Below are 27,812 nucleotides of genomic sequence, written 5' to 3' on the forward strand. Positions count from 1 at the left end.
GTGGACTACGTTACGCAAACAAACGTGTAGTTTGTGGCTACTTCATGCCCGTGTAGCTTACCTAGCAAAAGTGGCTCATAGCCTCATGGGAAAAAGGCAGGGCTTGGGAGCGCGACTGAGCATATGCTAGATCCTGCTTCCTGTAGTTTGCGGCAGCTCTAAGAATACATTTGTTATAAATCTATTATATGCTATAAATTATGTAATAAATTTTCAGATATCAAACATTAAATTTGTTTTATTTTAAAACAATTGAAAATCAATAGATTATATCAAAAAGTGTTTTTTTTTTCAAGAAAAATCTATAATAGATTTCAAATGTTTTAATAGCAAACAAATGATAAACTTTTATTACCATTTCAGAATATATTTGTAATACAAGAAAGATTTATTAAGGTAAAAACTAAAATCAAACATAATCATGCACTACTTTTAATCTTTTATGTTTTTTTTTTTTTATAATTTTGCTAATAATTTGATTAAATTGATATTATACACTTCAATTTTAATTAGATGGAAGGGTATTATATTATTAAAATTTATATTGAAAGATCAATGTAAGAAAAATTAAAAATTAGATATATTAGCATGTTTATAAGATAACTTTTAAATACCATCATCATTTTTATTCTTTAATTTCTGAGCAGCGCATATTCCATAACTTATTCTTTAAAAAATAGCTTGAAAAATAAAAAGTGTTTATTTAGAATAGCCTAACTGTTTTAATGGTAGCAAATTAGATATTTAATGTATTTATAGCAAATTTTGAAAATGTATTAATCTTTTATACAGTATAACGTTTATTAAACTACTCTCTCTCCAAATAACAATTGTGTTGGTATTTTAGTGGGTGATACAATATCATGGTGTAGATAACAAACACATCATCAACTTTCTCTTGCTGCTCCTCTCTTCATAAGCAGATTAGCAACACTGTGACTGAACTATTGTATTACTCGTCCTCCATGAGAAGTAGTTCCACATTCTATTAGTCATAATTCTCTCATATGGCCCATCGAATGAAACAGTTTGGATGACTGTATTATCATATCAAACACTACTTTTGTGCCAAAATTCCTCAAAACTGGTGGGGGGACATAGGTGTAGTTCCTCTCATTACTGGTGCTGGTTGGCAGGGCTTTGGAGCGGAGCTAGAACTCGAGCATGGAGCAACAGAGCAACGGATTTTTACTTGGAGCAGGAGCGGAGCAGGAGCAGAGCCGGAGCACAGAAATTTGTAGTGCACCACTGCTCCGATATGCATATTTTTTAAATATTTGAGCCGGTGAAAACGGAAGTGGCATATGTCATAGAATTTAAAAATTGAGTTAAGTCCATGTTTGAAATCCTCTGACATAGTTCTGTTTTGTTTAGAATGAAAGTGGCTTTAGTCATTAGTACAGAAATTCACTACTAGGAGTAGCCATGTTTCATTTCTTACATTTGATTTTTCAATAACAATTTTAACAAACCATTAAATATTAAATTAAATTAAAGTTATTTTGCACTGTTAAGTGCATAAGTAAATAATATTAGTGTTTACAACACTGATATTATTTAACATGTGGCAAACTTGTCAAACAAGTACTAAATATTTGTGTAGATAATGAAGCGAACATGATATGTGCTGTAAATAAACTTGGCGATCATGAAAATATTTTCCATGATAAAGATGATGAGAAAACTGAAGACATTGAAGAAATGAATGTATACATTTCGCAACAGTGGGTTAAAGATGCTTCCCTAATGGTGTAATGATAATATGAAAATTCAACTAATGAAGTGTTGGATTCACACTCTTTAACCAGCCATTTGGAATGGATTAAAGAATGAACAAATAATAAAATATTAGGAAAAATTTGACAGGTTATGGTAAAATTACGAATGCCAACAATTCGTAATGTTTTGCGGAAAATGTATGGTAAAACTCAATCCCCAGATACAGTAACAAGATAAGGTTCTACATATGCCATGCTTAATTATCATTTTTTTCAAAGAATACTGCGACCAAGTAGCTGCTGTTGGGACAAAAGACCTGGAACTTAGCAAAGCAGAATGGGACAAAGTAAAAGATATCAGAGCTGTTTTAGAAAAACCAAATATTTCAACAATTTCCCTTCAAGCTGCCGATGTTACTCCGGGGATGTTTATGAAAAAATGGTGTAAACTAGAAAAATGTGTGGAAGAATATGGAGGATATGTTGCATTAGAAATTCTGTCTTCCATGAAAAAGCAGAAGTAAAGCTTATTCAAAACACACATTTTCTTGCTGGAGTGTATGTTGATTCCAGGTATAGAATCTTATTAAGAGCAGCAGAAAAACTAAAAGTGAGAGAAGGTCTTTCAGACATCCAATGGCGAATCAAAAGGCAAATACTAATTGATTTGGCTGAAAAGCCAGCAAATTGTTGAGCTGTCACAGCCAACCTGTAATATAATATAGATTCGGATGACGATGATTTTGAAGAAGAATTGGATAGAAGAGAAAACAATCATCGAATTTCCACTATACATAAAAAAGATGACAACGAAATAGACAAACATATTGAGAAAGACTGCAATGCAATAGAGGATGTGGGAAGATTAAAGGTGAATGTATTCGAAGCCATTGACCATTATCCAGAGCACATCAGAAAAGCATGCAGAGTTGCTTCAAGCATGCCAACTTCTCAAGCAAGTGTTGAGCGTCTATTTTCCGGATTAAGATTAATTTTAACTGATAATAGGCAGTCAATGAAGAACGATTTGCTGTCTGCCATTTTATTTATTAAAATCAACGAATAAATTTTAGGTTGTATGTTAACTTTTTTAATAATAAATAAATTAGTTGTAAATAAAGTTTTTTTTAATATGTACTTATATATCAAAGAAAAAATTAATGTAATTCCTGTAAGAATATTTTAATTGGAGCATGAAGCAGAGCACGGAGCAGAGCTGGAGCAAATACTTTGATGCTGGAGTGGAGCAACTCAAGAAAATGGTTGCTCCAAAGCCCTGCTGGTTGGCACATTAATTTAAAAGTATGGGAATTTTCTGAATAGACCTCATATAATAAATTGATTTGTGTTTGTTATCCAATGATGTTCATTATAAAATTTAAAAACAGCTTTTTTTCTGGTGCCAAAAATTCCAAGTTAATTCCCAGTTTTCCAGGTGGTTTGACCTGTTCATGATAACCAACTCACTTCCCCAATCATCTCCTTTTTTACCAACAACTTCATTTTCATTAATTAAAAATTAATTTTATTTTAATCTATTTTATTTGTTTTCTGCTAACTTGTCTTAACTAGTTTTTGTTTTCTTGCCACTAAACAAAGAAATGTCTGATACATATTTGTAATCATGTAAGAAATCCATTCAAAATTATATTATTAATCAATGATAAAATCAGATTCATTACAGAATTATTTAAATATAAAGATCTTATTTAATTTGAACTAAATACAGACAATTTGTCATCTTGTATTAAATTTAATAATTAGAATAGCCTAATTATTAAATTTGTCTAAATTTTGAAAAAAATTAAACTATTTGATTTAATTTTTATTCATTAGTTAAAAATAGCACATGAAAATATTAAATTACTGTATATTCTCAAAATATGTATAAGTTTAATTTTGCATACTGTGTATTATTTGCATCTTCCAATCCTTGGCCTGGTAAAATTTTTCCAGCTGCTTGACTAATTGCTCTATTTAACACTCCATTTGAAACAAGTGCTTCTTTTGGATGAAAATATTTATAGTAGACAGTTCTTACAACAGAATCTAAAAATGTATCATACTTAATAAATTTTTAAACAGAAAAATATAAAATTTTAAATATTTTAATTTTTTAATCAAATCTGTATTTGATTAGCATAGTATAGCTTAAATAATTTCATTTTAAAAACTACTAAACCAAAAATCATAAGTTTTTCAGAGTGAATTTTCTTACAGTATGATTTATTTTTATGATGTATATTTTATAATTATATTTCCACATGGCAAAATAGAAAAATGTAAGTAAAGACTTGAATTAAGGCAAATGAAAATTTTATTTTTGAAGCCATCATCAAATAGTTAAATAAAATAATTCAAACAAACAACGCACGATGAAGTTTTTTACAATAAAATATTTTGAAAATCTGAATATCGGAATATTTACCTTATATAAAATTCAAATAAACTTTTAAAATAAAAATATTTAAATCTAATATTTAAAATGTGTAAAAATTATATGTGTGAGATTCATTAACATTAGTCAAAATTTGTAACTATTCTCTGGCAAAGTTGAAAAAATCATTAAATTATAAAAGTTATCTCCATGTTTTGTCCAGCTGTAGAGTTACAATTTTATTTTAATTTAGGAATTAAAAAAAAAATTATTCAATTACCAAAACAGAATTTCAATTTCTGTTTAGACAAAATAATGTGGAAAGGCGCTCCTGTGCTTTCAAAGCATTACACTGAGGAGGGGCTTAAATGCTAAATAGGCCCAAAACGCATTTGTAATTTCCAATAAAGGAGTACCTAACCTGATAGCTGTGAGGAAGTCTACCGGATTTATTTATTTGGATTAAAGAGACATTCATTCGCATTACATATATACACCTACCACATCTGATATTGAGAACAAAATAAAGTAGTTTTATGATTTTTTTTCATTTGTTTATATATTAAACTTAAGATAAATAAATCAAAATTTAAAATATTACTAAACTATTAAAAAATTGTCAATATGCTAAAGAAATGACCAAATAGAATGCTGACAATAAAATAATCATTTGCATATCTTTAAAAATACTCAAATACCATAACATAATAAACTTTCATATTCACATAAGTTTTTTTAAACATTAATTATTTTCATGTAGTATGCATTTCAAACATTTTGTTCTGTTTTATATTACAGTAAATAAATTTGATGTACAAGTAATTTATAAATACAAAGAAATAATTATAAAAACAATATAAATAAACTTTTATAAAAAAAATTTGTCATCATATTTTATTATTGCTAAAATATTTAATAATTACTTTGACAAATATTTGAAAAAAGTTGACAATGCATGTTTAATGGAAATATTTATTTTAAAATGATTAAAAGTTTATTGCAATTCTTATATTTGAAGAGGATATGTCATTATAAATAATTACATTTTTACTTATAATATTTAATTTTGTAGTTATATTAGACAGCATTTAATGCATTTTCAAATTACAGTAAACTCCAGATTATCCAGGCTAATGGTGGGAAGAGGTGGCACGGATAATCCGAACTATAATTATTTATTTCTAAAATACAACATATTATACATTTCTAAGGCAGACAATTATTTTAACATGTTTAATGCTCATTATTAAGAAAATCTGGGATTTTGGTTTGTTTGCAGGAATCTTTTAATGATTTTTTAATATCAGTTCGAATTTTTCTAAGAGTTATTATGTCATTATACTCGAATTCTCATTGGTCGATGTATTCCAACAAAGTGTCAACAGAATTCAGGGCAGTGTTGTGATTAATGCGATTGATAATTTCTTCTCTCTACTTTCAGCTTCATTCTCTTGCTCTTCTGGTTGAATGAGATTGGAAATAATATCCGCATCACTCACTATTTGAAAACCTCCATCATATGATTCATGTTCTAACCACTCCTCAATATTTTCTCTATCAACATTTTCAAAGCCATATAAATTTGCACTTAGCTCACTTATTTCAGATACTGTTTCACTTGTCTCGGGCTTGACAGAATCCAAAAAAATCACCTTCTACATTTGGTAGAATTTTCCTCCACAATGGAACGAGTGTTATTGGCTTTATTTTGTTCCAAGATTGAGTTACACCATGTATCGCATCCACTATTGTCATTTTTTGCAAAATTTAATCAAATTATTACCTTCGTTACATTTTTTTAAACTTAAATTCATGCACAGATAATCTGCACACGGATAATCGGGAGTTTACTGTATCTCTTTGAAATAGCAAAGTTCAGTGATTTGTATTGTAAACTAAAAAAATTTTTTGCTTTTCTTTAATTATTCCATTTTTTTAAGCAAAAAAATTATTTTTGAATACAATATTAAAAGAACTAGTATAAAATTGTTTTACTTTATTTGTACAACTTACCACTATTCACCATTATTCCATATTCTTCTAAAAGAAAATTTATATTAGTTTGAAATTTTTTCTCTCCGCCTTCTCCCATTAATACAAATAAACTTCCACCTGAATCCAGAAATTTCCTTAAATTGTTAAACTGAAAATAAAAATTTTTTTTAATACAAAATTACTTATCACTAGTGAAAGATATACAAACCCATTATCTATTATGGGTTGGATTCTATACTAATCATAGTAATACAGTAAAGCATCAATTATCCGACCCCTGATTAACCGATTTATCGGTTAACCGACCACGTTCTAGTTGGCAAATTCAAATGTCCGCTAGTGAAGTGGCGCTACAATATTTGGTTATGTCTTGGCTACTTTAATATTATTTTTGTTAAATTTTTGCATGTTTTAGCTGGCAGCACTGGCTCGACCATGAAAGGGAGGCTAGTATTCAAACCAGGCCTAATACACTACACTAATAATGTATTTTTTCATACTTTTCGGTTATCCGACCAACCCCAGTCCCCAATTAAGTCGGATAATCGATGCTCTATGTACTAATCAATAAATCATTTAAATTAAAATTATTATAATTAACATTTATGAAGGATATCATAATCAATTTTATTTATTCAACATTTTTGAATAAATAGTTACATAACTCTGGATATAGTTAGTCAGTCAAAAATTACTATTTAAACAGATTAAATTTCATATCGTTACATAACTCTGGATATCTTTCTATTTCGAAGTTAAGACAATGAAGAAAATATACACATTTTCAAGTCTATGTTTAATCCATTTTCACCAACCGTTTTTAATGTGAAAACGTCAGATCCTCCATAGAAAGGCTGACGTTGATATCGTTTTAACCATGTGAATTTTCTACTTACTGTTTGTCTTTTCGTGAAGTTTTTCTTCATGTGTTTTTAGCTGTTACTTCTGTGGTTGGTGAAAATGGATTAAACATAGACTTGAAAATGTGTATATTTTCTTCATTGTCTTAACTTCGAAAGAGATTAAATTTCATCTCCACTGTATTATAATTAAAGACTTAAGAATTAACCAGTGAATTCAACAAATGACCTTTGGTCAGCATAATGAGTATATTCTTATTATATTGTTTACTATTATAATGTGTATATACTATTTATATACACACTATATACAAACTATACATACTATATACATATACATACTATAATACAAATATAAAAAAATAAAAAGACATGTAATAAAAGTTTAATACTTTTAGCATTGTAGATTGCAAGTAGTACATACATACTTTGTATATATTATGTATTTGAAATCTAGAAATATATATATATATAATTCAAAATTATAATACCATACAAGCAATTATTTATTGTGACATCATCACAATGCCAGGCTGCAATTTTTAATAATATTTTTAATAATTTTTTAATTTAAAATATATACTCTCCATCTCAAATTAGTAGTGTCTTGTCCCTGTACATCATACTTTTCTGTTAGCAATAAAGTTGTGCCAGTCATCTATCTAACTCCTTTCAAGAGAAAATTTTTGAATTGAAATAACATCACTTCCAGTTTGCACTGGAAGTTTGTATATAGTTAATTGGGGCCTCCTGCCCTTAATCTTTCTATATTTTGTCTCGGCTTTCATCCATCTAACTCTGTTCTTGAGTAAATAATCACTCACCACACCGAAATTATAATGATGCACTCTGAACCAATCACGGTGTAATAGTAAAACAACAAAAACACTTTTTGTAAATTTTTCGAACTTATAATCAAACTTTTATTTAAACGTTATTCCATTATCGAATAACCAACTAGGAATGGTAAGAACCTGATGCAGAGCTCAGAAGGGGTTTGAAAACATCTGTTTTCATTGTTTTATTATCACACTGTAATTAGTTCAGAGTGCACCATCTGTTCTTGAGATTAAGGAGACAGATGGATGTCATTGGAAATTTATAGGTCTATAATTTTTTCAAATACTATAATTAAAATAAGTACAGGGAAACCTCTCTATAACAAACCCTTGAAGGACCAAAAAACTGCTGTTATAGAGAGCTCGCCACTCAAGAAAGATTTTGTGAAAATTGTCTTTAAATAAAACATCATGTAATTTAAAAGTAGTTTGCACTATTTTTATGTACAAACATATATCATGCAAAAAATAGTAATGTGACACATTACAATAAGTGATGAATTATCATATGAAGGTCAGTATTCTTTTTATTTAGTTATGTGTTTGTTTTTTACAATTGATTGTAGCAATCTGTTTCTCATTATGCATAATTAAATCTTATACTACCTTTGTCTTTTCTATTAATGTAAAACTGCTTGAGTTCATTCACATAGTCCAGTTCCTGTCTGTATGACTCTATTGGTGGCTCTGTAACAGGTGTCATTTTGGCTACGAAGCCATTGTCATCTTCATCATCATTATTCTTCTTTTCTTAAATCTCAGAAAATAACTGAAGAATTGCTTTTGTATCTAGGCTTGTACATTCAGTTGGCTGTTAGAATCTATGTTGATATAATGATTTCCAGTAATGATAAATCTTGCTGCATTCATGAGACTGTGTTGTCTCCATATTATTCAAAATGACTACAGCAAATCTGTATGTATTCTCATTACTGGAAAGAAATTTGGCTTTGAAAACTGAAAACTGAATTGTTCATGGCAGAACTTGTCTCCAAATAATTGAAATCCATGAAATGACTTGAAAAATATTGAGTTGCTTTGTCAAAATTTCAAGTGATACTCCAAGATTTACATTTACAATTATATGCTTCCTAACCTTAGACTTAACTTTGAAATTTACAAAGGTTGAGAAAGTGATGTAACATTTTCCTGTTCAGCTGTTCCAGCCACTCTGTCATAATTCTTCATCATTCAGGCCTTTCTCTTTGATTTCCGTTCAATTTCAAATTTTGTAATGTCTATATATTCTTGAAACATTTTGATTTTGTAGCCTTTCTAATTTTCAGTGCATTCTTCGCTCATATTTGCACATAACAGACATAACAGAACTGTTAGTTGTTCTTTTGCTACTTTGCTTCTGGAATATGACTTGTCCTTGAAGCATAAAGTTTTAGTCAAGAGAGCATGAAAGAACAGTCCTCTTTCACATTCATTCAAAAATATTTTTTGGAAAGTTTTTATTGAATTTTTTTTAATGGGAAATATTGCTTCATGGAAAGTCATCAAATGTTCTTATAAACACTACTGTAAGTCAACTTTAAAAAAAATGTGTATATATAAAAGAATAACCATTGATAATGGAAGAGAGCTTAGCCTTCCAATGCACTACTGTATTTCAATAAACTACAAATTCTAAACAAACAGTTTTGAATTTAATAATATTTGCTTTTAAAACTTTATAAGCCATCCATTTTGAAGTCCACAGCATCTAATTCAATTACAAATTATAAAGCTTTAACTTATATAATCAATTCTGATATAGGAATATTCTGACTTTTGGCTCTGCATAACCATTCTATGACCAACTTGTCAACAAGAGTGCTATATCCACTTTGCAACTGTCAGATTTGATACTTGTTATTACGGCACCAATGACTGAATAGCTCTTTTTATTTCTTGATAACTTCTATAGCTTTGCTTTTCCCAATCTTGAACACTTTTACTAATTTTCTCATTCTACACTTCTCTTGTTTGTTATATTTAATAGGTTCCACCATCTCTTTTAATGTCAGTGATTTACATGGAGCTAAATCAACACTTTTGGATTTTTTTCAATACAGGAAAAACATATTGTAAGGTATGGAATCGCCTAGGCGTGCAATTCCCGCACTGTTTTATTATAACGAACTTTCATAACGGAAAAACCGTTAGGAACGGCCGTTAGAAACTTCTGTTGGAAAGAACCATTAAGTTTCAAATCGACGATAGACGAACGATTGGCCGACAGAAAGTGACCGTTGGCTGGACGTTGTGGAAACATTTGAATTTGATTGGCTGAGGATTCGAACGACGGACACTATTTAAGGAGTAGTTTCAGCGGAAACAAGGGTTTGCATCGGGATCGGCTGGGATCGTATCGGGAAGATCGGATGGAATCGGATCGGATTAGGATCGTTGTTACCGAAGTTCTAACAGTCTCTCTCGTTGGACGCTACGGAAATCTAAGGAAAGTAAACTCCAGTGGTTTAGTACAAACTTGTTTCTGACTCGGAGGTGTTGTTAATTACAAGTCTGTTTGGTTGTAAGGAGTTCTTTCGACGAACTTGTACGGGTATAGTCGGTTGTGGTTTGGACTAGTGTTTGTGCATAATTAATTGTAACGCTACTTTGTATCATTTTGTACATTTGTATTATAAATATAAACTTTGTGTTTCGTTAAACCGACTGAGTGGTTATTTTGAACATTACTCATATATTCTCTCTTCATCACATAGACTAGAATAGACATAGACATCACCAACTTCTTATTGACAATCATCAATCATCAACTTGTAACAAAATTTTTCTAAACAGCCAGTAAATTTGGTACAAGCTACTGGCCCTACTCTGAATTGGTTACCAAACAACAGAGTCAGCAACAATCCAGAGTAGTGCCAGTAACTTACACAAAAAAATAGAAATTTTACTAACATAATAAAACTGTGCAGAAACTAAACAAGGAACTCAACTCAATGAGAGTCTACTATATTCATTAATAGAGTCAATACATCAATCATAGTGCATTTCATAGATTTACAATTCTAAAAACATTTTAAATTTAAATTAATAATATAAAATAAATATTATTAGAAATAAAAATTATCTAGGAATCACCAATTTTCATAATAAATTACTAACCTCAATTTCTGTAAATTTTTCACGTGGTCCTGGTAAAACAAATACTGCCGTTTGCGATAATACTTGCATTGATATTTCTTCTTTATTACTACAAATTAATGTAAAATAATAATATAAATACATAACATATATAGATACAACAGATATAGATACATAGCCAAATGATTGCCTTAAATACTCAAGCTATAAATCTGCTATTTATAATAATTAATACTAAAGCAATTTGCTACTAGGTAAACGTTAGGCACCACCTCTTATCTAAGTTAATAATTATAATTTAAATAATTTATTAAATAATTTAGCAAATTTTTAGAAATATAGTTATTTTTATTCATTTTAACTAAATAACTGATTCCATTGAATAATTTACTATTAAATTTTAAATAATTATTTTTATAAATTGCAAAGCTTCATTCCCATCTGTAATAAAATAATGCAGAAATAAAGATCAGAAATAATTTCTGCCTCTGTAGCATAAAAAACACCCAAAAAAATATTTTAAAAAATATTTTGACTTCTATTGTTGTAAGCAAAAACAGGAAATTGATAGCCAATAGAAAACAAGAACAGTTGCAACATCTAATAGACTGATATGGCAGACATAATGAAATGAAATGTTGATTACTTACAACAAGACACAAATGTACAGTGGAACCTCGCACAACGAGTATTTCACATAATGAGCAAAACAAATTGTAAAAATTTGCCTCGCTTAATGAGCGATGTTTCGCATAACAAGTGACGAGGAGAGGAGAAGTCCCGAATTGTGCGCATGAGACATGCTCCATCAGTCTGTGTTTAGCACTCGTTCCTCTAGCATCTTACTGTCGCTTGTGATCACATATTTTTCCGAACTTTAATTCACACATATTACTTATAAACATCAACAACCATAGCCCATTATATAATAAACACGCCAAACGATATGCCAAATTCTTGGATCATTAAATTTAATGACTGATTCCAAATTAAATTTTAGAAATGTCTGAACAAAAAATTAACTTTAATATATAAATGTTTTGCTGTAAAAATCGTAATAATATCTAAAAATTAACTATTTATAATTATTAAATTTAATATGAGACGGAAACATAACTGCTTACCTCAAGTCAAATTAATTAATTTCTAATATTTAATTATAGCCTTTACATAACCCAAGAATTTGGCATATCGTTTGAAGTGTTTATCAAACATATTAACTGTAATTTTTTTTTTTTTTTTTTTTGTGTTTCTGAAAATCAAATTCTCATTCCAGAATGGTTTGTTCCATGTAAGAAGAAAAGATGATGATGATTCATGCTCCTTAACAGTGTATATTGTATAATTTTTTTTAATAAACGTTATACATAAAACATTTGAGAATTTTTTCGGTGTGGAACGCATTATCGTATTTTACGTTAATTTCTATGGAAAAAACTGTTTCGCTTAACGAGTGTTTCGCATTACGAGTAAGACTCTGGAACAAATTATGCTCATTAAGCGAGGCTCCACTGTACTACTATATGTGGTGCAGAAATGGTTTTTTCATGTTTTCTAAAGACAGTCTTAATGATTTTAGACAAAGAAAAAGCTTTTTGTTACATTTTTAATTGTAATTTAAAATCATCATATAAACCACATCTACTTTCAAATTTATTTTTAAACATAGACAACCCATACATTATCCATATGAAACTGTGAGGAGTAATCATTTTTTTTAACATAGATAATATAAAAATTTTCCGATTCAACATAAAACTGACATTGAGCTTTAAAAAAGTTATGTATAATAGAGTTAAAAGTTATATTAGAAACAAGAAAACATATATACAATAAATCTTTATTTTAAAAAAATTAATTAATTTACTAATAACTGCTTTATTTATTATATATATATATACTTACCTAAACACTTTCCAATTATTCTTTAATCTTCTATTTAATGTCCTATAACCCTCATTTAAACTAAATAATTCATTTTTTGAGATGTCAAAAATAATTGTATTGGATTTTTCCTTGTTATCAATATTCTGTATAAAAAGAAAAATAGAGTAATAAATATTACATTTAATAAAAACTTACTCAATACAATTCTAAAAGACACAAACAAAATTTCAAATCAATTATGAAATTGAGTAAAAATTTTAAAATTGTATAGCCTATAATATTCTATATATTTCTGAAAATTTCCCAATGGTTTAATTTAATAAAATACACATTTCCTTTTTAATGTGAACCATTAAAAAGGCCTCACATTTATAATGCCCACATTAATCACTTACTCCATAATATATATATGTAAAACCAGTTCTAAATTTTTGAAGTCATTTGCCACTCTTACATTTTTAAAAAATGGTTCAGAATGTACAATTTATTTATATATTTTAAATGTAAAAAACAATCTTTAAAAGTTAGATTTTTAAAATTTTAATTGTAATTTTTTATATTTTTTATATATAGTATTCTTATTTGTGCTACTCCAAGCACCTTTGCAGTGCCTACAGCTAGCCTAGCCTAGTATATGTGTATAAAGAAAATCATTTCAATACAAAGATTCTTACAAAAAGATACTGCTGACAATACACCTAATTTTAAATTACATATTTATTTAAATAAGTTATTAATAGCTATTAGGATTAATTTCTAATGTTTACAAAATTGTATATGTTAAACGTAAAATGTAAAGTACTACAAATGGTAATTGGTTAGAGATTATTTTCAAATAGCACGTTGTAATTACAATCATAGATAAGCTAAATTATATTCCATTACTTATTAAATTTCAAATTTTTTGATATTTATTATAATGCTTATGCATATATATCAATTGTCTACAGAACATAAAATTCTTTCAAAACATAATATTTATAGCTTTTTTATAAAAAAAACAATAAGAATTCATAAAACTAAATCTTATGTTAATCCAAAGAAATTAATAACAGAAATTAATCTATCCAGTACAGTCAAACCTGTTTTTATGCGCTCTTTTTATGTGCGATTTTTATTTGTGCGATTTTTTTAATGCGAATTTTTAATTTGTGCGGTATAGTTGGCGACTAGTCTCGTGCGATTCGTCATGTCTTACGTTGACTTATTATAGCTAAATAAACTTATTATAGCATAAATGCACTTATTATAGTAATATTATTGCATGAATATGCGAAAAATGAAATAATTTACTTTTTAAGTCAACAAAACACCACCTGGACAAAAATATGTAAAACAGACGATAGACCAGGCGATGCAGTCAAGTGCTGACATCTGTTGTCAATAAATTCTATTTCGTACGGTTTTGAGTTATTTTCTATGTGAGACTTTTTTTATGCGGTCCCTGTTGACCGCATAAAAAAAATATTTTTTAATTGTGTCGCGAAAACTATTATTTACAGCCATTCGTGAAGTTTCGTGAGATTTTTTTATGCGTTTTTTTTAATGCGGTCCCTATCCCCCACATAAAAACAGGTTTGACTGTATATGTTATAAAATTAAATACTTCAAATGCAAAATATATATACAAGTAACTGTTTTAATTAAAGTATAGAATGAAAATCAAATAAGCAAATATTTTCAGATAATTTCCTATCTTCAAGCTTAACAACAATGAAAAACTGATCGAATTGCGTTGCTAAGAGTACAGAGATAACATTTAAACTTATCAAAGATTACAAATCAATCATTAAATAAATATTGTGTTATAAGTATACGCACATATTACAGAAACATTAAAATAAAACAGATGCCAATTAAATAAATACAAAATTACATAAAAACTTCATATTTCTTCAGAAATGAACTATTCAAAATTGATGCAACGTCCTTTATGATCCTCAAATTATTATTTTTTTATACTTCTCTTATAAATCCATTATTTTTTGTCTGTGTTACTGTTTAATCTAAAATAGATTTTTTCTAGTGACCATTTTATGCCACATTGCTATTTAATAAGGTAACTGCAAAAAATTGATTCTAAAAATTCCAACATAAAAACTTTTAATTGCAAATGTTTTTGATCTTATTTCAAGTCCATCTTCAGACACATGGATTCAAATTATCAAACTGATTAACAGCTTTCATCAGAATATATTATTGAATTTGAATCAAATCAAAAATTAAAAACATTCCAATAGTAGAATATTTTAAATTTAAATTATTTAAAAATAACCAAAAAATTAATTAAATGTAAAATAAATAACTACATATAAAATATATACAGATAAATGTATAGTTTAAACAGATAACAAATGAAGTTTTCCAGGTGAATACCTTCTATAAGATATCCTCAATATTAACCAAAGTCTATACAATTTTACATTTGTATTATTTATAAACTGGGAATCCCATCATTTGTATATTTTTATGCTGCAATTTTATGCCATCATGTGCTAGTGAATTTAATTTTTTCAATTTACAATAATACATGGAGTCTAAAAAAATCACCACTTTGACAAGATGGTAAATTTTGTTTCTCTGAATACTAAATATCTACATTGATTCTAAGAGGAAGATGAATTGCTAAAGTGAACAAACCAATAGCAAAAAAAGCTAATGTAACAAGCAATTATTTATTGTGACATCATCACAATGCCAGGCTGCAATTTTTAATCATATTTTTAATAATTTTTTAATTTAAAATATGTGCCCTCCACCTCAAATTGGCTATTCCTGTACATACTTTTCCTTTAACAATAGAGTTGTGCCAGTCATCTAATACCTTTTGAATTGAAATAACATGACTTCTGATTTGCATTGGAAGTTCTTATATAGTTAATTGGGGCCTCTTGTCCCTAAAATTTCCATATATGGTCTCGTCTTTCATCTATCTAACTCCGTTCTAGAGTTTAAGAAAAGACAGATGGACACACGCATGGATGGACAACAGTGAGAATTTATAAATCTACAATTTTTTCAAATTCCAGCCCAATAAAATTAGATTTAAAATGTAAAAAAACTAAATTTATAAGAAAAGTTTAATTAATTAAAAATTGAACCATATAAGATTTAGTTGTTATTAAGAATAGTTTCATTCAGAATCTCTGATTAATCCAATATGATTTTTATTCAACATCTATCAAATAGATAAAATTACAGGAAATCTTCATTACTTCAAAATTCAAGGGACAAAATAATTGCAACTTTGAATTATTGAGTTTCAAATTATCAGAGATTTACATATTTCTGTATAATATGCCAAATGCCATGTAACTGATATAATTTATTAAGCAAACAGAATACAGGCTACTTATACAGATTGCTATTTTTGTTAATTAATAATAATACTATAAATAAACTGCAGGTAAACAACATGTGTCCAGTGAGATCATTACAGGCTGCCAGACAGGTTTTATAAAAAGTAAAGCAGAATTCCTTGAAATGCAGCCAAAATTATTTTTAATGTGGCCCAAAAAGTAGTAAGTGGTCTAAATGTAGCATATTGTAGTAGTAAATTGAGATATTTGTAGGCCTAGAGCATTACAAATATCTTAATCTGCTACTAGTAACCTAATCTCACAATCTCAAAACCCAACTGTATTTTATGAAAGAAGAGAAAAAAGGGTAGCCCAAGGAATAAGCTAACACCTGAAAATGTGTTACTGCAAAAGCAGAGCCATATTAAACAGATTAGAGTTGTTCTTGGTCTCTTATAGAATGGAAGCACTTTGATGTAAACAAATGAGTTAATAAATGCATATGACAGTTCAGACAGAATTTTCACTTCAAATTTTGTAGTAGTCATATTTTGAACTAACCAAATTCCTTAATATGTAAATCTCTATATTCCTGGCTGGAACAAACAGTATTGTTACAAACTAATGAAATTTCGAACTATCCTGAGTTCAAATTAACAAGGATTTCCTGTATCAAAACATTTACTAAATGGTGTGAAAATTTCAAATTTACTATCTTTAATTTAGAATCCCAGTTAAGATCATAATATAATTTATTATGACAATTTTAAATATTTTACATACATGAATTTTTACAATATTCTTGTATGTAATAATATTCTAGATTCCTTTTCACCTCTTATAAAAAAATATATCAAATACATCAATTGTAACAGATCAATCACTAAAATGAGTGAAATAGCATTGGGTTATGTACTGTACTTAAAACAATGAATCTTATACTAATTATTCAACTTTGAATTAGAGATCTTTAGAGATAGATAGAAATCTTTAAAGCACATAAGACAACTGGTTGCATCAACCATAGAGACGTGGACGCTTTAGCTACCACATGGCGATCCTTTTATGAAAATTAGTGATATTAAGAGACTTTATTTGTTTTAATTTTTTATTAAGGGGCATTTTCAGCTTAATTTATATTATTTCTGTGTTCGTTTATTTTATCCACCGCATCTACATTTCCATTATTTATATTTTTTATTTTCACATTTACGTTCTATTTTGATGTTCGATTTTATCTTCTATTGTATGTTAACTGAAGAAGATCGTTAAGAAACAGTCTAAAACGTTTTTATATTATTAATATTTATTTGCTGGATTATATTAAAGGTGTGTTTTTATTCTTTTATAGTGGATTTTATCAAATTCACAATATTCTGGATAAGTTATAGTGTAGATAAATTACTGTTTTAGTGCTTGCAGTTCAAATTATAAAACTTTGCTGAATTATACTTATATTTGAATTTGATCATCATCTGCCTTGAATGATATCAATCTGCAACAATGACAATAAAGTAAAAAGACTTTTTTTGACCTGCAAAACTTTTAATTTAGTTATTTCATTCAATACACGGATAATTTGTGCTTATAAATAGCATTTTCTACAGTTTGATGTACAGAATAATTACGACTTTTAGCACAAAACTTTCACTTATAAGACCAAATATTTAATCACTAATGCTATAAAGCAACAAATTCTTTAAATATTTCCCATTATTGAAAACTAAGGCACTTTTTCACAATCCCATAAAAAACTGGTAAACCAGGTTGAAATAAAGTGGAAACATCAAAATAAAGGAAACTTTTGAAAGCTGTGGCATAAGAACACTGGAACCAGATTTGACATGTGAATAAAGTGCACATTACACAGACTACAACTAAAGAAAGTTTTTGATGAAGCAATGAAACCATAATAATAAATCAGGAAAACAAGCATCATCACAGAAAAAGGCTTCAAGCATTAAAGCTTCTTCACTAATATTGCTCAAAGGTGCTCTAATGTTCAGCTAAATTATTGTAGGTACAACAACTTTAAAGCACAAAGTAAAGCTTAGTCTTTTTCTGCGACAATGCTTGTTTTTCTGATTTATTATCATGACAACATTGCTTCATCCAAAACTTCCTGTAGTTGTAGTCAGTAATGTGCATTTTATTCACATGTCAAATCTGGTTCCAGTGTTCTTATGCCACAACTTTTTAAGTTTTCTGCATTTAAATGTTTTCATTGAGCTTTATTTTTCAATCTGGTTCACCAGTTTTTTTTTTTATTGGATTTTAAGTATTTTTCAGTCATCAATAATTTCATAAAATAGTTTTTGTGATAATTTTATTTTTTTTATATTGTCCAAGGAGGCCTTGTTTATAAATAGGACTTATTATACTGGTGTAATTTCAAATTAGCAAAAGGAGGAAGTTTTAGTCAAAAAAATAAATAAAACAAAATGTCTTTATTTTCACCTGTACACTCCTTTTTGTGTTTTGGACATGTAAGACAGCAGGTTTACAACATTCTATAACAATTATACAAAAACATTTTTTAAAAATATATTAGACCCAACAATATTTAAAAACACTTACATCTTCTCTACTGTCTGACATTAATACAACAATAATATCGACAAAGCATCCAAAAGACAAAGCTCAACATAATTATTGTGGCATTTTCTAATTTACACCTTATTTTCTGACTAATATTTTTTAACTGTATTTCCGTTCTATATTTCTTCATGTTCTTATTTTCTCTTTCTATTTCCTCCTATTACTTCCAATTTAAATACCTCTCTATCCATAACATCTTCTATAAATAAAAATGTTCCATGATTTATGGATTTATCTTCCTAAATTAATTTATCATTAATTCTATTATCTTGTTTTGTTTACGTAAATATGCTCAAATAATTGCCTTTTAAAACTATTTTTTTTCTTTTTTCTTTATTTTTATCATATTTAAATTAATTTTGCATCCTTCTTTATTACAGTGCATGGCTACTACTGAATTTGCATAATTATTTTAATTGATCTTATATGTTCCTTTATATGTATTTTAAGTTTTCATTTTGTTTCCCTATGTACATTTTATCTTGTCCACAACTACATTAAAAAGAATATACTACTACTTTTTCTTCTATTATTTTATTATTGTGTTTATAATATAAATGCTTTTTAAACAAATCATTTTTTTGAGTATTAAATTTATTTTATTATTTTATTTTCATTTTTTTTTATTACTTAATTTAGCAATTCATCTAATAATTTTTTAGGGTAAACATTAAACAAATATTTTTACTATTTGTTGTATTTCTTTTTCCTGGTTTTCTGTTTTACTAGTTCTACTTTTAATTTTATTTATATACATTTTAAATATATTAAACTTCACATTTATTAGTACATTTGGTTTATAATTAATTGCTCTAGACACTTGCATAGGTTTAACATATTTTTAATACTCTAATCTATCTTCTTTTCTTTGTATTGTAAAGTCTACATTATTTACACTAGTTTGTTTTTCTTCTATTTCAAACTGTATACTTTCATTACTTTTGTTTGCTTGTTCCATTTGTTTCCATTTTGTCAAAAATAATTATAGTCATCTATATATACTGTATATTATAAAAATGAACTCTAGCACCAACCCCGAGTACACCCCTAAATCTGTCTCCATTATAATTAAACTCTATATCCATGGTTTCCAACATGGGGCACATACCCCACAGGGGAGAATTTGATTTTTAAGGGGGCAATTCAAGAATGAGTTATTAACAGTGAATTGTTCTTATATCTTATTATTCATTTTTTAAATTTCCCTTTCCATACCATCTTCTTTGCAGTGTCTGTTTTTCATATCACTACATATTATTATTATTTTCTTAACAATTTCTTATTATTTCTTCTCAGCACTTCAACTGTCTTTTTGTTCAAACAACTCTACTAACCCCAATACATTGTAATATCAAAGCCAACCACTACTGGCAGGAGGCATTAGCCCAAGGGTTGCCAAACTTTTTTGATCGTCAACCCCCTACAAGTTTTCGAAACCCCACATTGACCCCATCAAAGAGTTTGTGTTACAAGCAAAACAAAGCACTTACTATTTTAATACATTTCTTTTAATTTTGCATTTGTTTTTCATTTATTGTATATTTGTTAATAATAATTTTTGTAACTGACAATCAGTGAGACAGATAAGCTTGATCCTTAGCTCCCCCTTATCCTTAGCCTAAGCTTGATAATCAACCCCTTTATAATGTTATATCAATCCATGGGGGTCGATATCGACCACTTTGGCGACCCCTGCATTAGCCCAACAGCCTATACCTATCGGGCTAATGCCTCCCATCATCAAAGGCTATCCAATAGCATAAAGGTCCATTTACACACAATAGTGACATGACCATGCAGTGTCCACTCAGTGCAGTGATTTTTTGCCAGTGAGAAATCATTAACCTAGTTTTAAATCACCCTGTCCAGATTCGTCCGTCACAGTACCATGCAGTAGTGTGACCTACCACGAAAGTACATTTGACCGGAACAATATTTTCACTGACAGTAAAATTTGTTTTCCAATGGATAATGAACATTTAATTAATTGAAATGGTGCATCAACACCCTGTTCTATTCAATTTATCTCATTTGAAATATATAAACATTGAGTACAAATATTTCTCTGTTTTGTTCAATAAAATATGAAGTGCATGTTGGGACATTTGAAAATATTCAAAAAATTTAGATTCATCATCTATTAATTCTTTATAAAGAGTATGAAACTCCTTTTCTGTTGACCTTTTTGCTTGATGTACCCACTTGTGGCACTTTCTTGATTGCATTTCTTTTTCTTCTTCTTCATCCAAACATATAGCTACCATAGCCAATTCATCCTCAGAAAAGTCTATGACCATTCACCGAGAGCACGGTCAGATCACTGTTGTGTGTGACCGTGGCACACTCATCAGTGTGCCATGCCGGCACATCACTGTTGTGTGTAAATGGTCCTTAAGGCAGTGGTTATTCTCTTTCATAAATGCCATGTTTTTTGAAAGCTTATTTAAACCAAGTTAATGGCCTTTTACACTTCCTCCATGTAAATAGGAGTTCACTTTTTGGACAATAAATTATATATCACAGGTGGCATCAGGATTTTAAAGGTGCCTAGGATGGGACTCATCCAATAAAAGATTGGGAACCACTGCTCTATATGATTTGTGAGCTATAACTTTTATTTTTTCTGTTAAATTTATTTTGGAAAATTTAACAGTTTTTACTTAAAATAAAAACAAAAAGTAATACAGTAGAACCTCGATTATCCGGATCTCTGTTATCTGGATTTTCCATTATCCAGATTGTTCAAAATAAACAAAAATTGTACGAATTTGCTGATTTGCACTTGGCGAATTGAGACACTGTTTATGTACGTACATGATGGAATGCAAGGAACAAAATTTTGAAAAGATCATTAGTAAATTCCAGTAACACAGTAGAAAGTGGTATAGGAGACATTGCGAAAGCAATAACACAAATTTCAATATGTGCTGAATGTGACAAAGATGATGTAACTGAGTGGTTAAATTGCGATGCGAACAATCCTGGATTCCAAATTTTGAATGGTGAGGAAATAATTAAAGAAATATCTGCCTCAGATGAAAAAGATTGAGAAGACAAAGAAGAGATTTGTGAAGTAAGAGATTATTGGTCCTACACATTCTGAAGCTTTTCAGTGCTTAGATGTCTCCATGAAGTGGTTTGAGAGCTAAGAAGAGTGTAACTCAGGACAACTTATATGTCTTAAAAGTATTCATGATTTAGCAGGTTCAAAAAGAACAGCTAGCTTTAAACAAAAATCATTAATTGAATTTTTTAATAAAAAATAATTTAATATTGAAGCTATATGTAAATCTACACAAATAAAAATTATTCATACTGTATGTACAGTACATGTCTTTCACTGTCAATTATTATTTCTTTCAATTATCCGGATTTTTTCTTATCTGGACTACCTTCATCCCCAATTAGTCTGGATAATAGAGGTTCTACTGTATTATTATAATCCTTTTTAAACTAAAATATAATTTTTCTATTTGTCAATATAATGGCATTTACAAATAAACGCAGATTTTTTTAATTTATTTATTAAATTAATTAAAATATCTACAAACGTGAAGCAGATAATAGTAAGGACTTATCACACCAATTTGATAGATATTTTAATTAATTTAATTATTATAACAAGGGCTAAAAGCAACTTTTGTAATAATTTCGTTATTTATTTATATCATTATTGCACGTGGTTGTAGTTAATCATTCAATCAGTACATGTGATTTTAATAAGTAATGGTATAAAGGATTGAATTTAATCTGTAAACAATTTATTTAAACAATAAATACTAATAAAACTTTCCGACATTGTTTAACAAACGAATCTATGTAAATCTTACTTCTGTTTCTAGTGGAGGACCCATATTATTTTATTTAAAACTTCACGCCTCGAACAAAAATGAAATGTTTACATTCAAACGATCGCTCGCCATCTAGTGTATAAAAATAAAACAAATAATTTTATGAGTTAATATTATTATTATTTTTAAAGTTTTATTATTATAGTACATTATTTTACTAAAAGAATTGAAAATAAATAACATTTTTCATATTATGATTTACACGATTATAATACATGCGAATTGTCAAATTGCAAATGATATCCAGTTATTTGATTTGAGGCTACAAAATTACGTGATCAATACTAAAAAAAAAAAAAAAAAATTAAATAAAATATCTATTACTACAAAGATCTGAGTTCAAATCCTATCCGTAGATACAGTATCATGATTATTTCGATCAAATTGTCCTTCTTCGTTCTTTACTTTAATGGCCTAACTCATCGCAGTCTTGCCCATTCATATAAAAAATTGATTTCTAAACGCAAAACTTCACATTAACAAAAGTGTAACGTATTAGCCCTGTTCGATGCGTCCAGAAATTACACACTTTACATCAATTTGACGTCGTGTTTTCAGTTTTACAGTGAACAAGTTCAAAAAAAATGACATGTCGACTTCACTTTCTGGACGAAACGAAAATACCTATTAATTAATAATCTCAGATATCTTGAAAATATATCTATTATCCAAATAAAAAAAAATACGCTAACAACTCAATGACCTGTAAGTAGAAAACTGATAGAAGTATTGTTTACACGCCCCTTCCTGAAAGTTTAAGATGTAACATATTTCATAATGTACTGTACAGTATAGATAGAAAACATACGCTTGTCTATTTTAACAATACAGGTGTTTTATATAAAACCATTAAACAAATAAGACGTATTGGTTTATATGCTTAAAATAAAACAAAACTGTAAATTATTCTATGGTTAGACAAATTATTTATTTTAAATTTAATATTAAAAATGCAAACATCTTGTAACAATTGTAAAAATTATGTCGCCAATATACCGTTTCGTTTTAATTTTATGTATTTAATACTTCTTAAGTGGGAGGGATCAAAATCCCCAAAATCTCCCGTGTCATACATAATCTTGAAATTTACAGTAATATGTAAACAACATATATTTTGACAGTTTTTAAATATTTTCACTTAGCAAAATGCAAATATAAAGAAACTTAATTTTAATAAATCTTATATCTGTAATAAATGAAATAAATGAAAATGATTTAATATTGCTAGAATCAAATTAATCAGAGTGGAACTAATTTATTCCGTTTAAATTAGATCTATGCTTGAATTAATATTTTTATACGTGGCCTGTTAATACGGTTTATAACTCGAATATCTGGAACGATATTACAAATCTCCAATGTACAGAATAAAACTGTTTATCGGAACATTTTTAGATCGTTTCATAATGAACATTCGATTAGATAAAATTATAATTAAATCAAAATATACGAATATTATATATTTATTTATTATATGAAAATCTATTATTTCCTTTAAAATAATTAAAGTTATATTCTCGTTTTAACCGGATACTCCGTAGCCTCTCATGTTAATGAAATCGATTTATCAGAAATGGAAATGTAGATATATAATAATTTAATTTAATTGAATTTTACATTTAATAAAATATTTGAATAAAACTAATCCTCCATTTTGCCATTAAACTTTTTAATTTAAATAATTTTTTCCAGTTTTTGTTTTAAAAAAAGAAATAATAATAGCTTAAATTCTTTACAAACTTTTATTATTATAATTTATAAATTTCTATTTTAGAAATAAATAAATAAATATTTATAAAATAATGGAAAGAACTTAAAAAAAATTTTTACGATAGTCGCATAATAGTATATTTTAATATTGATGACGTCAGCATACGACTGCGCTAACAGATATGACGCCTCCTAACGGAAAGTAGAAGACTAGCCGGAGTTACCATTATTTTACGAATTATCACCCCTTTAAACTTTTAACAATCATGACAGCCAAAGCAGAGAAAGAAAGACAGCGGCAAGTACAAGAGAAATGCCAAGCGATATTAGCGCAGATGTTAAGGGAAGATGATAATAAATACTGTGTGGACTGTGATGCTAAAGGTTAGTTATTCCAGTTAATTGACATTTTAGGCCTAATAAATAAATAAATGAAAAATTGTTTATTTCGTTGGTTTATTTTAATAATTACGAATAAGAAAACGTCATTCTTCTTTATTCCTCATTATTTTCATTTATAACTGTTTATATATTTCAAATAATTATTCCGGCAACTTTACTGAGAACGGTGCAAGTTAATATCGGAAATGCTTATCTGTTTGGCGTTTTTAATGGCGTACACCATAAAAAAGAAGAGGAAAAATTATTGTCCAACCCCATTTATATGTTAACGTGATATAGTAAATGTTTTATATTCAATTAAGCTAACTATAAAGCAGCATAATATTTTTAATAGGTTATAAAAGACTAGACGAATATTAAATCATATCAGGTACTTTTGATGTGAATGCCCTTAGATGCAGGACTAATTTTCATTATTTGCTACATAGTTAAACCCTGTTTTCGAATGAAGAAAATTGTATAAAGTAGATTAGTGATGATGCACTGATGAATTACAGCATGTAATGTGTACGTATATAGTTTAGAGAAATATTGTATGTTTTGCATTATTAATAGAAAATCTTATAAATTCAAAAATGCATTTTGATTATTGTTATACACGATAAATAAAATTTCAATCTCTGTGTAGATACATTCAAATATCTAGGAATGCTTGCATGGTAAAAAACACCCTTATAACCTTTAACTTCGGCCAGACGATATTGTTAAAGGTTAGTGTGTTCTACATGTTCAGTTTGGAAGAGTTATAAGCCCTTGCATGTGCAAAATTTATGCGGTGGAATTTGAATGTGGAATTCGTTCATTTTGAAAAATGGAGCAAGTTCCAAGATCATTATGTACTGTACATATGTAATTAATGATCCTAGAAATCAGGACAGAGTACAGGATTTCTTTGCATACTCCTGTGTATTGTACCAAGAAAAAAGTTTGTCAATCTCCAATGAATAGTCATTCACGTATATGTAGACAAGTAACTTTGAAATGGTACTTTTTTTTTATAAATAAACATATGATGATGTATAATGAACTACATGAAAAAGAGTAATTGAAGTTAATTACTACATGTATTATTAAAAAATGCATAGTAAAGCAATATGATGTGAAAAACATCAGCAAATGCTAATATTCTCAAACCTAAAAATTTGAATAACTATATTAAAATTAATGCATAATGTACCATACATTATAGATTTCCTTTTTATTAAAATGTTCATTCTATATTTGATATGTATTCATTTGGGTTAATGTTACTCTTGGTGCCAAGATGGTGGTGCTTCTGGTTGCCATCTTGGATTACTCTGAAGTCTGCGCATTTTGCACTATTTTGTTACATGACCGACCACGTGGCTCCTATTCTATACTAAACTACTATTGACAATTATACAAAACAAAAATATACTCACATTAAATGACTTTTATTTTTCTTTCTTAGATTTCTTCCCAACTTTGGTAGATTGACCTTTTGCTTCTTAAGGATCTTTTTTTTTCCCTGATTTTCCTTACCAATTTTGAAGCTTGTCATGTTACTTAGTGAAATTAGCATTACTAATCATATGATTCGACCAATATACACTAGCTTTTCAAGATATCCCTGCCACTAAAGCCGAAGTCGTTGCAGTACATTCTAGATATAGGTAGTGCCATGTGAAGGACAAGATACATCCCCGGGATAAATGACCAAATTTACTCCTAAAAGTTTCTTCGTATGCTGAATATTTAATTCCACATGAACTGCATTTAAGAATACATTCTTGTCTCTCTTCTGTAATATAATTTACATGTTTGAGTCAATTTGTTCTATGTACAATAAATCTGTTGTATACATAATTTGACTGCAAATTTAAATGCATTATCAATAACCGGGTCCAATCCTAATTCTGAATAATCGTTTTCCATTAATTTATAAAACTGCCGGGTAGTACATTTTGCCCAAAATTCGTCCAAACTCAAATTACTTCACCCATTTTCACAATATTAGCAACTTGCTACAAAAATTAAAATTTACTTTAAAAATTATTCAAAATCTAATAATTATTTGAAAAAAGAACATTTAAGTTTAAAATAATTACCAATTTAACTGTTTAGAAAGTAGTTTTTTTAACAAAAACTCAAAGTTAGCACTTAGCATGCAATACACTGCCATCAGCCACACACTCTACAGATCAATTTGCATATGTCGACGTTATTTCTCCAGGTACAATGTCATAATTATTACATTTGCATATCCTTTCAGATTATCTTTTACCAACTCAATGATCATATTTACATATTACATGACTCGATTTTCTAGTAGCTCCATTAAATTTAACTCGGGACTCTCATATTTGAGATTGCCGGAAGCGCCGCCATATTGGCACCAAGGGTAATGTTAACCTTTATTTGATTTTACTTTGTTCTTGTAGAGTTAAGACAACAAATTATCATCTGGAAATAGGTAATTATTGCACTTATGTCAATTTTTCACATCTTTGAGAATTTGAGGTCAAGATATGGATTCTTAATAAAAATTACAAGTTATAAGACTTATAAGCTAAATCCTACAATTCATCATTGCATATTTAAGAAGTCATGCATTTTGCACAACCTAAAAGTTGTAAAAAGTGGTTGCATAACTAAGCATTTATAAGTTAAAGCTTACAAGGAGACAGTTGAACAACTTAAGTTGTAAATTTTGTTATATGAAACCAATTTCTTTAGATTGTAGATGTAATGCTTTTGTTGTGCCTACAAGGTATCCTTCAAAGAAAATTCTTTAATTGATAAAACTAAAATTAGCAAAATCAGACTAATGCACTTTATTTGAATCTTTTTAAGTAAGAATTTAAGCATTATTATTTTTATATTACTGTTTTTGAAAGAATAATTATATAGAAATGCAAAAGGTGACATGATACTTCAACTTGCTTAAGAAAATACATATTTTGTAATGAATTCCATGGCTCTGTGCATAAATCATATAACCCTTATCTGCATCTGCCTCCTGAGTTCTGTTACACTGAAAAAAAAGGAAACTATGAGGAACATTTTACTTAGAAAGAAAAAGAAAGTAATCTGCTAAAAACAAGTTAATACACAGTATTTCCTTTTGTAACCAAGCATGCAGGGTACTTTAATACCCCCTTTGAACTTTATTGTTACAGAGCATAGAACCAACACGGACTTGGAGTACGTTAAAACCAC

At 28.3% G+C, this 27,812-nt stretch overlaps 2 protein-coding genes across 4 annotated transcripts in view; one reads left to right on the forward strand and one right to left on the reverse strand.

Moving 5' to 3' along the window:
• Window positions 1–22,539, reverse strand: part of IFT52 (intraflagellar transport 52) — a 48,171-nt gene extending 25,632 nt beyond the window's left edge. The window contains exons 1-5 of the mRNA XM_067270123.1: window positions 22,500–22,539; window positions 12,791–12,915; window positions 10,907–10,994; window positions 6,109–6,238; window positions 3,626–3,767 (exon numbers count right to left, since the gene is read on the reverse strand). Coding sequence (XP_067126224.1) covers window positions 3,626–3,767; window positions 6,109–6,238; window positions 10,907–10,994; window positions 12,791–12,915; window positions 22,500–22,523 — 509 coding nt within the window. The 5' untranslated portion in view covers window positions 22,524–22,539. The remainder of the gene's footprint in view (window positions 1–3,625; window positions 3,768–6,108; window positions 6,239–10,906; window positions 10,995–12,790; window positions 12,916–22,499) is intronic.
• A 1,853-nt stretch (window positions 22,540–24,392) lies between these two features.
• The window catches only part of LOC136975097 (stromal membrane-associated protein 1), a 42,425-nt gene continuing 39,005 nt past the window's right edge, over window positions 24,393–27,812 (forward strand). For 2 of the 3 annotated variants that reach the window (XM_067270096.1, XM_067270098.1), the window contains exon 1: window positions 24,394–24,614. In XM_067270096.1, coding sequence (XP_067126197.1) covers window positions 24,497–24,614 — 118 coding nt within the window. In that variant the 5' untranslated portion in view covers window positions 24,394–24,496. Of the gene's footprint in view, window positions 24,615–27,812 lie in introns of all 3 variants that reach the window. The other variant, XM_067270097.1, reaches the window with a different exon arrangement.

The sequence above is a fragment of the Centruroides vittatus genome, unplaced genomic scaffold, assembly GCF_030686945.1.
Source record: "Centruroides vittatus isolate TY-2023 unplaced genomic scaffold, ASM3068694v2 contig_364, whole genome shotgun sequence".
In the NCBI taxonomy this organism is placed as follows: domain Eukaryota; kingdom Metazoa; phylum Arthropoda; class Arachnida; order Scorpiones; family Buthidae; genus Centruroides; species Centruroides vittatus.